This window comes from Antedon bifida, chromosome 6, assembly GCF_963402885.1.
Source record: "Antedon bifida chromosome 6, ecAntBifi1.1, whole genome shotgun sequence".
Taxonomy (NCBI): domain Eukaryota; kingdom Metazoa; phylum Echinodermata; class Crinoidea; order Comatulida; family Antedonidae; genus Antedon; species Antedon bifida.
This window is the reverse complement of record NC_136231.1, coordinates 9,502,554-9,517,206: the sequence shown is the minus strand read 5'-3', so window position 1 is coordinate 9,517,206 and position 14,653 is coordinate 9,502,554. Positions and strand designations below refer to the sequence as shown.

The 14,653-nt window shown below is 32.5% G+C and overlaps 1 protein-coding gene across 1 annotated transcript; it reads right to left on the bottom strand.

The window, feature by feature from the left end:
• Positions 1–6,143: 6,143 nt before the first annotated feature.
• LOC144844883 (rhodopsin, GQ-coupled-like) lies at positions 6,144–9,165 on the bottom strand. The gene is made up of 2 exons (XM_078701984.1): positions 9,003–9,165; positions 6,144–7,209 (listed from the first exon to the last, which is right to left on the bottom strand). The coding sequence occupies exons 1-2, from the start codon at positions 9,163–9,165 to the stop codon at positions 6,404–6,406; spliced, it is 969 nt and encodes a 322-aa protein (XP_078558110.1). The 3' UTR covers positions 6,144–6,403.
• Positions 9,166–14,653: the final 5,488 nt, after the last annotated feature.

The following is a 14,653-nucleotide window of genomic DNA, read 5'->3' as shown; positions in this document are numbered from 1 at the left end:
GATATTTTATAACAATACTAAGTATAATTTCTTAATATAGTTTCTCTTTGAGTGATATTGATTTAAATAAGGGTACTCAGAGTATAAAAGGAAATGCAAGGTACAAAGATATTTTGAATTCAATTGATCGAACGAGATGTTGGGAACAATACCAAACAAATATGAATCAGATTACTATTAATTGTTACAGGAAATTTATCATTTCAACCACTGCAATGCCAGTATAGCAAATGCACAGTGTACTGTAGGACATAGATATAACTTCAAGGTTAATGATTGTTCACATATTTTCTTTACATCTCAATTTTATATCGTCTGAGATTGTCAGATAGCGTTGCTGTCAGTTTTCTGTTGCAACACAATATTATGTTGTATATGAATCGATGATGATTATTTATGGCTTCATGTTTGTGTATTCAATAAATAAGTATCGCGTGGCAAAACAATAGTTGTATTTGTATTCAGTTCTTCTTTTGGTTTTTTTTTATTATATACTGTAAATTGATAACATGTTATCGTATATTATTCTAAAACCATATTAAAATACGGTAAATTTTGCAAATTTACTGTCTATATTGTATGAAATATATAGTGTTTGGACAGACAATAAAGTTATTATACAGTATCTATAATAATAACTCCTTGGTTTGTATATTAAATAGAGAGAAATGCTGAATGCTGATGTCACTCAAAACTGGCGAATTGGGTAAACATTGTTTTTGTGCGGTAAAGTTTAAAACGTATGTACAAACATGTATAAACACAATGTACAAAATAGCTGCTGAAAAACAATTATATTTATCCTAATGCAGTATAGAAAAATCTTCATTTTATTAACCACATTAAAAACTTTTTGACCTTTATGAGGGGCCTCAACTGCAACACTGATGTAGCCACAATGCACAGTAACCTACTCTCACTAATTTCCCATTGTTTTTTCAAAATCAAAATTTAATCTGCCATATAGAAGTCATATTTAACACTTCGACTGCGTTTGAAATGAGTAGGCCAGGAATGTTCGTGCTGCAGTGACATAAACATTGAGAAAGCATCGTGACTGTAAACATGGACATTAGCGCTGTCGTGTTTACGTAGACTTTCTGTAAATACTTTCATTTGCATATTGCATATCGATAATTTGCATATTAGTTTACAGGTTGTTGGTTTGTATATAATTGTAAGAAGAACGTACAGGATACCACTGATAGAATAACGTACGAGTAGAACGGGTGTACTTAGATGTGAATACATATATTTTATGGTATACTTAAATGTATATAATAGGCCTATAAGTACTTGCCTTGATATATATCTGACTACTGTTTTTTATTTGTTATATATCACAAGCGCCACCGGTTTGTTATGATTTCATTGTAGGCACGTCTGTTAGGCAAGTTTCCTCTATGATTGAAAATATTCATCTGGTTTGTAGTAATAATTTATTTGAAATGTTCTGTTTTCCAAACCAACAATTAGTAAACTAACCTTGAAAAAGCTGTCCGCGAAACTGTCAAGGTTAATTTACTAATTGTTGGTTTGGAAAAAAGAACATTTCAAATAAGTTTCCTCTATTAATTACACTGAAAACCATTTGTTGCATGCAATAATTATTCAAATATCAATCACAAAAATATAAAACAATTGTCAATAGAACTCCTTTCCTGCTGTAAATGTTGCTATTTCTGTATTCTGAACGATATCATAGATGATCATACATTATGATGAATGATATAGGCATACTGTTGTCAGCAACATTTTTCATTCTCATAATATAATCTATACCATAGTTCCAAACGTATTTAATGTAATGGTTCTATAGCCTACAGCAACCATGTTGCTAATGATAAGGTTGAACATCCTAAAATACAGCTTTGTAACGAATATTTCATTCTCTAACCTTTAAATGCTATCTGATATAAATTGATATATACAATATAATGAATGATGGGAGAATATCGTCATGAGTTGACAGATATTGCAAGGCTTTCAACGAATGGAAATATCCTTATTCAATATATTTGTCAATACTGTTCAAAATTAAATTTGTATTCAATTAATTTGCTGCTTCTTCTATGCGGACAGGAGGCTAGTTCATTAAAGAAGCAGCGCTATGTGCAGTACTTAACCAAGGCAATCTAACAACAGGACACTGAGTTCGCCGTGCCAATAGGAATTCGTAACAGTCCTCTGATCTTGTGTCTGGTTGCGACAAATACCAACATTACTGTACTATGTTCATATTCTCTGCGGCGTGCGGTGCTGTTAAGAGGCGGGGACTGATCGTGTCGCAGCCCTTTGAACTCCAGATCTCAGTATACTACTGTACCATTTTTTAAAGGCGCGTACTGGCAAAAAATACAAAATGTGCCGTATAATAGAACCATTCAATAGAACTTTTACCATTTAATATAACTGATACTGAACGGCAGGTGACACGAAGTGCAGCTATGTGCAGTACTTAACCAAGGCAATCTAACAACAGGACACTGAGTTCGCCGTGCCAATAGGAATTCGTAACAGTCCTCTGATCTTGTGTCTGGTTGCGACAAATACCAACATTACTGTACTATGTTCATATTCTCTGCGGCGTGCGGTGCTGTTAAGAGGCGGGGACTGATCGTGTCGCAGCCCTTTGAACTCCAGATCTCAGTATACTACTGTACCATTTTTTAAAGGCGCGTACTGGCAAAAAATACAAAATGTGCCGTATAATAGAACCATTCAATAGAACTTTTACCATTTAATATAACTGATACTGAACGGCAGGTGACACGAAGTAAACTACTCACAAAACACAAACAATTACGAACAAAGCGTTTTAAAATAACTATGAACTCTCATTATTTATTATATGAATACACATACAGTATATTATAGGTCCATGCTACTTTTTCTAATTAAGCTGTGGAATGGTAAGTTAACGATGCTAAAATGTTCAATAATTCAAATTGCAATTTCCAATTATTTACATTAACATATATCATACATTAACAATGCTAAAATGTTCCTTAAAGCTGTATTGTCCCCCAAAAAACAATAAATAAATGTTGAATAGGCCATTTTGTAGTTTTTTACTTCCACAGTAAAAACACTAATAATGATTTCACTTATAAAAAGACAAAATAAATGATTCGATTATTTGTTCAAAAACAGTTGTCTGACATTTTTTTAGATTACGTTCTTTTTCAGGTAAATGCTTTTTTACTCCAATTTTTGGTAAAAGATAATAACGATTGTGACTTTGTGACGATTGTGAACAGGTCACATGGCGTGTAGTAAAATGCAAAATAATGAATGATGGTACAAATAATTTCAAGAGGTGAAAGATGAAAGGTTATATTTTCACGAGGCGACAGCACCTATTTTTAGTAGGCTACTCTTTTGTGCAAAATCCAATATCAGCACCGTCTGTATAAACAATAAGATCAGAACAATGACAATGACAAGAATCTACTTAGATTTTCACTCAGTCTTCGCCTCATAATAATAGAATTTCATCTTTTACCTCATGACACTATTTGTGCCATCGAACTTATAAACATTCATAATTTGCAATTTTTTTTTTGTCATAGGAGCTATTTATCTTTGAGTCAAATTTTTCTAATAAACTGTATAAGAAAATGTTTGCATAGCTATCGAAACAACTAAATTAAATCTTTTTGTTCCTATCTAAAATTGGCCATTGGTATTATATGTCTATAGACGTCTTACTTATATAATATATATTAGTGGTAATACAAAAATAAACAAACATTCTGTAATTATAAATCTTCATTGTGTAATAATTGTCTAATACAACTATATAATAATATGCTATATAATTCAACATTTTACTCAACCAGCGAGCTTATCAGGCACGTGAAAATAAAGCACTTACACAAGCATTGATTACTTTAAAAGTATTGCACAATGTTATACTGTATAAATAATTAAAAAATAAAGCATTATAATATCGACCAACAAATAAATATCAGTTATTTGTAACCTTATACACATACCATATTGCATTATCAGTGTATTTAGTGATCTATATGTTAAAGCATGGATACATCAATACTGACCAAACATTTACACTGTTTACAGATGCGTCGAGTTAACCCTTGTTTGCTGATCTCGGAGTGCAGATAAAGGGAATCATGCGACATACCTTATTATTTCCCAACAGTTTTCGCGTTCAAATAACGTTATTGCTTCATTTATGAGCAACAAACACTAACAAAAAGTCATATAAAGCAAATAATTGAACAAGCATTAACGTCGTTAAATGAAGTATTTCGTCCAAAATATGTATAAAATAATAAAATTAATATTTGTAAGATAACTAAAATATCAACACTATATACTGTAAGTAGATCAACTATGGTGAGTTGATCAAAATTCCAATTTTGAGGATATCCCTGGATCAGCAGTAGCTTATGTGGTTTCACAATTTCACAATGACCGTAGTTTCGGCCGGCAGGTTTACCATGTCAGTGGAGAGGCTACTGTATAGTTTTAGGAAAGACTACACTACATAAAAGGTCCCTATTGAAACAAGCTCTAGAGCTTATATGGTATCCTCTTGCTCTCATCCTGTCAGTGTCATTTATATATATTTAGGCCTATTTGTATTATTATATTTGATGAATAAGCAACAAATAAAAAACAAAATCAGAAGACGCTAAGAGTCGCTGACATGTATCGATGGTTTTACAGTAGTTTATGTGAACTTTCTATGAAAAATGTCTTTTGTAATGCATAAAGGACTGTAGTAAAAATTTAGTAGCTTGTCGATTTTTGAATTGAAAGCTACTTCGTCGAAATTTGCTCTTATTTGTTAAATTTGTTAAGTGATTCTATAATTGGTTGTAATATTTGATGCACTTTAAAGCTCTTTCTACACTATCAAACTGTATGTGACAAACAAATGTGATGTCCCCATATATGGACACGATGACGTCATATCACTACCATATTTGGGCACATCACACTATTTTTTGTCAAACTAATTTGATAGTAGATATTTAATCGAGTACAGTGTTCAGACTAAAGTTGTTAGTGTCTCTACATTTTCATGTCCTTTGTTCAAAACCCTGTCAACGTCTGTCAGTGTAAACGTAGGTTTAGGTCGTAGGTTTTTGCCAAATATTAATGATTGCTTAATTAATGATTAACTTTGAACCCGCAATCAACAAGCGTCGTAAGGTTATTGCAAATAATGTTAGAAGAAGAAAAAGATGACGTTTAGATGATGGTTATTTGGCCATACAATCACAAATAGAGAAGTTGGCTGCTTCACTGATCATAGAACATAGATAGAAGTGCTGTAGAAAAGTTCCATGAGTTAAAAGTTTTAAATGATCATTTTAGAGGCATAAGGTAGGCCCATGTATGTTGCACAAGCATGGTTTCCAAAGAATGCAATAAAGAAGTTGGAATTATGTTGGTACAAAAGAGTAAGACAAAGGGTCAAGAAGGGTTTGATAGGGCAAGGAATGAAGACGACCAATTGCATGAGGTTAATTCGTATAGGCCCTATACCAACGAAAGGATGTGAAATTGTTGTTGAAAGACTACTGTATATACAGTCTGTATATTCGATATATTGGCCATATTGGTATAAACTATACCGAATACCTCAATTACAAAAAAAGATGCTGTTTGTTGTCCCAAAAAGACCGTGGATTAAAATCTCAATATAGAAATCAGACAAGCCATTACACAACCGGAAAAATCTTAACGAAAACCTTAGTAGGTTATTTAGTGCTGAATAGGTGTTCGACTCCAGCTGTATGGCGTAGAAGAAGTAGATCCCATATGTCTATACATTATGATGTTGGTTCCTATTGTAAACATAGAAAGAACTTTTGAAAACCTATTAATTTACTGTGCTAATTTTAGACTGAAACAATAGTTCGTTTATATTCGAATATTTACGCAATTCGAAGCGTTTAAACAAGCGAGTTGATGTGGTTGATAAGCAGGGAAGAGTTAGATTACAATTATAATCTCACTCTTCCTTGGTATCAGAATACCCAAATGTTACAATCTAGAAGAAGATCGATATTGATAGTTCTACATGAAAAACTTTATCCGATTGGTACAACTATTGATAACAACACAAATTATGAAAAAACCAACAGAAAATGTATAGAATGAATACATACAAATATAGAATTGCATCAAATACAAAGTTTCTCTTATAATGACATCACAGGCTGTACACTGGCCCACAAATACCTATTATAAATTCTCAAAGAGATCACAAAGTGTCATTGTGCGTATGACCCAACGAATTCCAGCAGAATTATCAATAATGATGTCATCATGCGATTCCCGATTACGACCACGTCACGAGTTCTAAAGTGGACATAGAATCGCAGTACATTTTCCCCATTAATTTAATTGATGTCATCCATATGTATCACTGGGGCTTTGTGGTTGGTACGTCCTCTAAAGGAATACTATTGGCCGGATCACATTCTACCACAGGAGTGTATGTTCGTCGTAAAGTTTGACTGCGTGATTCGTATAACATCGACTTCTCCTTTTCGAATTGCTTACAGCAGCAACGTAAAAATCGCTCAGTAAATGCGATTTTGAATTTGTCATAAGACATTGCGTACACAATTGGATTCAACACCGCTGACGTTTTTGCCAAAACGACTGGTATTGTCTGCACCATCGGTGAAACTATAGATGGATCTATGAATTGACTAATAAACGCAACGGAGGCATATGGAAGCCACGTCAAACAGAACAAAGCAGTCATGACCATTCCTATTTTTGCGATTTTGAATTCAGATTTACTTTTGCTCGGTGATTTTGTGTTCCTGGATATCCGTTTCATTTCATTGCGATGATGTCTCATAGTTGATACGATCTTTACATAACAGCAAATAATTAATGCCAGTTGAAGGAGAAAATCTGTTCCGAATATCATACCGACAAAACACTTGTTACTGATACTCTGATCTGTATAATCAAATGTACAACTCAGTCCGTATCCTTCACGAGTATATCGACCGAAACCAAGAAGTGGCGGAACTGCCCAAGCTATCGAATATATCCAAACAAATGCTATTATATACATAGATCGACGCTTCGTCACAGTGCGTGTAGCTTTCATCGGTTTACATATGACATAGTACCGATTCAGAGATATAGCCGAAATTGTGGTTATAGACATGACACCGAACGTAGAACCAAAGAAGGCGTAAATTTGACAACCTAAAAAGAAAAAAAAATATTGAAATAATCCTCAATCTATATTATAATTTGAGTAAGGGAAAATGGGTTGTTGTTGTAAAACTCGTTAGTTTGTAGGATAATAAATATCACTGTTATGTGTGTTACAATGTAGTAGTAAATGAATATTTTTGATATCGATTTTAAAGCGGTTTTAATTTTTCGATAAAATAAATTTTACAATAACACACAAATACAACTAGGCGAACGAGTCCACATGTTTATGGCCGCCATTGTTTTTTTTTTCATTCCCGGCATAGCGATGATTTTCACGAAGCTAAGCTTGCGATGGATTTCTGATTTCTGCTCAATTACTTATTAATTTATAAAAATAGTTATAGGCCTAAATTAAAAAAATATCGGGTTTTTTACAATTGTATGCTTACAGGATGTTGTAGACAACCCGTAAGCAGGTTGGATGAATATTGTTTACATTACAGTTAAATTACATTAAAGTTACAAATAAAATGTCAAGCAACGGTGCAATTGAATGCCTACAGGTGATAAGTGTTATTTATACAAATAATGAATTTTTATGAGTGGAATGGTACAAATAATGCCATGAGGTGAATGATGAATGGTTATATTTCTTACTATTATTTCTTATTTATTTTAACCTTTCATCATTCACCGAATGACATTATCCGTACCATTCTACGAATATAAAACATTCATTATTTTTATTATATAGCATCAAAATAGATTCCTGTCAATTGAATCAGATTCAATAAAAGATATGCCTAAGGCCTAGGGGAGATTTTTTATACGAACAAATTGGGCGAAAAAATACCCTGGCAACCCTATCGCCGTACCAAGTATCAGCAAATTTCGATTAACTCAAGAAATATCGCTATTTATTAATTTTAACACCTGGAAGTAATTACTATTAGTGACGCCACTTTACTATACATAACTCCAAGAATATAGTGTTTATGCCTACTATTTTTTTGAGTATATGTTTAAAAAGACATATTATTACTTGTTTATTACTGCATTGTGTTTAGCCATGCGGGGTACATTGAAACAGTTAAGGTTAATTACCCTCCTCTTTTTGACTTTAGTAATACTGAATGACACCCATTACTTGCTTTTGACACGATTTTGGACGTTTCAAGACTCTTAAATTTGTTTCAAAGCGCCCCGGTCTCCCCTACATGACTCACATTGAAAGAGTAAAATTAAAATTTAGTTGGGTTTTTGTAAACGATAAAGGAAAAAAGAGTACTTCTTCTATTAAGTAGCCGCCTTCAACAAGCTGAGGATTTTGCAACTAGAAAGCCTACTAAAAGGGCTACTACTTGCATACGCAATAATTTGTCGTATTTCACTGGATAATGAGCAGTCGTTTAGTCATCAGAGTACGTAAAACCATGTTTAGCAATACATTCAATCCATCCTATTAATTAATTTGATATAAAAATGAAGACTTGTGTTTATTTATTATTCAATTTCAAGTTCACTTTAATTTAGAAATCGCATGGATGTCTTTGGTAATTATTGTAAGAAGTTTTGATTACAAACTTCTGCCTGGATTGGTGAAATATAATTATGCATTTTTATTATCACTAACTCCACTAATTTACATTGCTATCAAATTTGCCAAAAGGCACATTTATCATCAAATAGGTACGGTAATTACTGAAAATTAAACGTAATCGACAGAATAGGAATAGGCTTTAAATATTTTCGTCAAATGCGTCAGATGTTATACTATAATGTTAGTACACATGTCATGGTCACACATTAACGATACTATACAAAATGACTTGTCTTACCTACGTCTCCATATAACCATTTGCCAACTACAGTGGTAATAAACATGGCTGGAAACTGTGTAATCACCATATTTAGATCACTAACGGCCAGATTTATGATCAGCATGTTTCCAGGTGTGAACAGTTTCTTTGTTCTATAATAACAAGTGAATTTAAACGTCATATATCTGTAGTTTAACATAAACGCAAGTTTAAATTGTGTAAATATGTTATATAATATATATAAATAATACAATACATACATAAAAATATCCACACTGTACATAAAATTGTATTGTATTTTTTGTTACACGATAGAACACATTTCACGATCTAAAAAGGGTGATCACTGATATGGAAAAAAAAAAACAATTCGAATTGTTTTTCCTTGCAACGAAAAATGTGAAGTCGATCAAATTAATGTGCAGGTTATTCTATCTATATGTAAAACATTGTCTATACATTTGACATCAGTGCATTATTTGAATCCATTCCCTTGTTGTAAATAGTATTCAGAAATTGCTTCTGTTTCAAGCTATTCCGGCTTTGTTGCTGTCACATTGAAGTACTTCAGTGCTATCGGAAGTATGGCGAAAACAAATACTGCAGGCCTAAATTTATAATACATCGAAAACGAATATTTAATTACGAGCCTATATGTTTAACCACGACCAAATTCATTCAGGGGACAACCATTAATGTGACCGCGTGTCCTCTTAATATGGGTTCTCCTATAGGGAGTGGGGGTTTTGTAATTTTAAGCTGAGACAGCAATTAGAAGTGTCGCGGACAGAATGGACAATGTTTCCGGACATTTTATGGTTCTATCTTTAAGTTACATGAAGGGGTCAACGCTTTTCTTGTGGTTTCAAACAAATCCATTTAAAAACACATTGAACTGAAGTGTATACATTATACAATACATTTTTCATTCGAATTCTGATTTCAACACTAAGGAAGCTTTGGTCTTGTATTTGTTGAACACATTTATACTATTTTATAAACTTATCTAACTAAATAAAAGCCGCCCAGTATCTTCTTGTCTTGTTCGGTAATCCATTATTACAACCACACTCTATTTAATTTGTATATGTTTATTTCATTAATTCATTTATCCCCATACATCTAAAAGCATGCTGTAACTCAGTAATTAATTGTTTAAGTAACAGAATTGTGTAATTTCCAACAGAAGTAAACATATTAAATGTGTTTATACTTATGAAAATGGTCTTAAGTTATCAACTAAATCTCAGCTAAAAGGATTTAAATGAGATTAGTAAAACGTCTTAGGTTTGTTTTGCTTTTCATACATGTTTATTACGTGCTTTAAAGGCTAGGTGCAGGCAAAAAATTTCTATTGATCATACATTCCAATAATTATCGATCTATAGTTTCCCTTATGTTTCATAATTTTTGGGATTTTATTTGTGTTACACGAGCTTGTTGAAAATAAGCATTTTCTTATCAGTGGGTGGGGGGGATAGTTCAAATTTCACAGTAAAATCTGTATTCTTTTGTACACAAATTTTGTAAATAGAGAGGCATTTTAAAAAGCTATGAAAAATAAACGCTGTGGTAAAAAATGTCATTAGATGACTAAATATAGGTAATATAACTTAAATTTTACATTTCGGGTATTTTTATTCAACTTCAGATTTTTATTTTCATGCTATAGCAAAAATTATCCACCGTATATCCACCATCTTTTTTCACCTTCTAGGGAGTCACCAGACATGTTATTACATTAGGTTAAACTACCTAACTACTGAAAAAAGTCTTCCTGGTTTTTATGGCAGAATTTTGCCAAATTTTGTATTTGACCATATTAAGGGAGATTCATGTTTTTTCGTCTTGATTTCTATTACAAATATTTGATTTATGTACAATTAACTAGATATTATATTTAAAATTCATGCATGTACCTGAGCTTTAAGGTTTCCTTCATCGCTCAAACATAAAAGCATAAACAACGTAGGAATACATTACAAATACAATAAGCAAACACATGATACGGTTATCACGTTGCGTCTGATACGAACATGCCATTTGTTTACTAACTTAAAGTAAGTAAGTACCAAACTGACACTCATTTATATCAATTACCAACCTACTAAGATTTGCAGTTTCTTTATCTCGCGCATTGCATGACGGATATATCGTACTGTTAGGAAAGATGTGCACTAGGTGCAAGATTGAACCATGTACCTTGGTATTATAAGTCAAGCTGCATCTCAAGATGATGAACGTTCCACATTCACGCATTTTCTTTAAAAACTGTTTACTGAATTTCAATTCCTTACATTTAAATGAATAGAAGATTATTTTTATTGGAACAATTAATATTGTTACGGAGATTAATTTACATCGTGGTTATCTCATTGTATTAAAATAAAAAAACAGTACGGTAATAGTAATAATGATATTATAATGATAATGATGATTATGATGATGATGCGCATGTGTAAAACCAAGGAAAACTAATTTGTAACCCTAAAATCTATCAAATGTAGACTAAAACCACATAAATGCATCCGCTTCATCATGAGTTAAATTTGAATATGAAATAAAGTGATCAATATTTCAATTTATTTTCATTATTCAAAATGCTTGTTTCCAGGTTCATACATATTCACCTAGGAGTAACATTAACTATAATATCATTCATAACGAAGGTGCACAATCGTGTCTGTACATATTTTGTAATTCAACTCGATATTATTACTCTGAAGTGTGAAAGATCGACGCGAAACAGTTAAAAGGATAGAAATAATAAATTTGTAAAAAAAATGACAAAAAATAAATCAAAAAAATGTTTTAAAAAATGGTTTGGACCTGAAGAATTTGAAGAAAGACCTACTGTACTGCTATCGAATGGTTTGTGATCGAGAAAAGAGATGGGCAGATTAATCCATCGCCTGCGTGTTTGCTTTTAAAATATATACCACCTAAAGGCCAATTTACACAGACGAGCGGTAACGGTAATAACAAGGCCATATACATGGCTGCAGTCGCGTGCTCAAATTTGAGTTAGTGTTTACCGACCGAACAACCGACCGACCAACCATCCGACCGGCATAGTGATCTGTAGAGTAGAGTAAAAATACTACAATGGATGCTGCAATTTGCTTTAAAGGAGAAGGTGTTAGGCCTAGATGAAAAAGGAAATCTTTAGATCATCAGAAGAGGTGGCAAGAGGAGAAAACCAAGGGTTGGAAAGAGAAAGCCCTACATGGAGATTCTTGGAGATGGCTTAGGAATGGTTTTTTGAAGAAGGAGACAGAAGGTTTGATACTAGCTGCTCAAGAACAAGCTTTAAGAACGAATGCGATAGAATACAGTATTATAGAAACACCGTTATGTAGATTGTGTGGACTCTACTGAAACTGTAAGACATATTATCATTGGATGCTCGCACAGAGAGAGTATAGAAAGCGTCATGACAAGGTGGCATTGTGGGTACACCTGGAGATTTGTAAAGAAATGTAGGCCCACATATGAATGAACATTGGTTGACATAGCTGTACCAGCGGACCAAAACATCATAAACAGAGAGAAAGAAAAGGTAGAAATATACCAAGAACTGGCTTTTGAAATCGAGAGAATCCACAGAGCAAAACAGCACACTGCTTAACAGTTTTAACCACAAAATGACAACCAAAAACCATAAGAAATAAAGATAAAATAAGTTTATAAGAATCAACGTCTAATTAGAAAAATATAATATCAACAATATTATATAAAAGTAAAAGCTCTTCAAGATGTCACTTTAAAATATCCAGATTAAGTTGAAAAGTAAAAACCACTCGTACATATGTCGATTACAACTCGCATATCGTTAGATGTTATATTATAAGGATTAGAATCTTTTCAAATAAAAATAATTAAACATTGATTGGCCAACTGAACGACGTGCTAATTGTTGAGAAATATTTGAAAGAAGATTAGGATGAATGATGTCGGATATATATAAAGGAAGAGAGTTAAAGAAAGCACTGAAGCTAAAAGTTTAATAAAAGCGAAGTAGAATTTGAGTTTTGAATGTGTCGTGTTTGCATGCACTGACAGATATTGTGGAGCAAGATTATGGGGCGCCTCTACGTACGGTCTCTTATTGAAAATGTAATGACCATTTGTAACGTTATTACATTTCCTTATTTTATCTTTGTATATAGGCCTACTCCATGAAGTTTAATTTTATTTCTAAGAACATTATTGATTTTTATGCTTTCATTTGTTGGAAATAAATCTTCAAGACGTTTTTATTGTTCTGTCGCTTAATCGGTGCTTAAATTATGAAATAAATCCTTCATAGTTTGATGTCATTAGCTCATTTCTTCATTGGAGGTTTTCTATTTTAAAATTGGTCTTAATAGGCATAGGCCTACATTCTATTCAGTCTCATCCGTCAAATCACAACAATTATGCTTAATTTGGATGTTGAAAGCTATCGTGTACACTTAAATATGATCTATTTGCAATTCGGTAATTGAAGCAAGGCTGAGATGTTATGTTATATAAAAACAATCAAATGTTTTTAAAAATAAGATTCTTGATAATGCTCAATATGCCTTCCGTGTCGGTATACAGTCAGTTACAGGCCAACATCCCCAAAATACAAGTACTATAAGTTACCATGAACATTTTTAGATAGGTACAATTGACGTGATCTATATGCACATACAATACATCTGTAAAGTGATACAATGTGTTTTTTCATCGGAAAACGCCCCATTTCTGAAAGAACTGAAAGATTTGTGGCATTATTTCCGATTCCAAGGGCATATCTACAAAATTGTGTGTGTACCTTTTGAACACTCTTTAAACTATGAAATCCCCTAATATAATCCCCACCAGATACCAAAGATGGAATGTATTAGAAGTAAATTTCTTTTGGCATAATCGCAATTATAATGTTGCCTTTTTAGTCGCGTGCAACGCGACTCTACAGCTCACTTTGTCGGTCGGTTGGTCGGTTGGTCGGTCGGTTGGTCGGTAAACACTAACTTCAGCACGCGACTGCAGCCATGTATATGGCCTTGTTAGATCGTATATTTGTTGCTGCCTGGGATTGCTATATTCTGTATAACAATGCTGCTGCGCAGAATATTGGATGCTGAAATTATTGATCTGATATTTTTTCTTTCGTACATGCGATATTATAACTTTATGCAACGTATTCCGAGTAGGCCTATAGTAGCAATGTTATTGTTACCTTTTTTTAGTTTTCTCACACAAATACGTCATTTGCCAACAGGCTCATCTCAGGCTGTGTTGATAATATAACAATACACATGATATTAATGATTATACACAATATCAATTCAATGGCAGTCATATAAGAATATAATAAGGAAAACATATAAATAAAAAGAAAATAAATTAAAAAATTATAGATAAAAAAGTGTTTCCATGAAAACGAACTTGACAAATGAGATACAGTAATTGATAGAAGTAAAAGTCGCTATCAAGTTACCGGTACATTAAACAAATCGACTCAAATCGTGTCAATAAACAGTAAATATTTATAATTCTAATAATAATAATAATAATAATAATAATAATATTAAAAATCATATTTCTTATTTCTAAAATGTACCTATTTTATTGTTAACATGATCCAATAAATTTCTTTTCTTTTGTATTATGCATCATAAGGACAGTTTGTCTGAAAT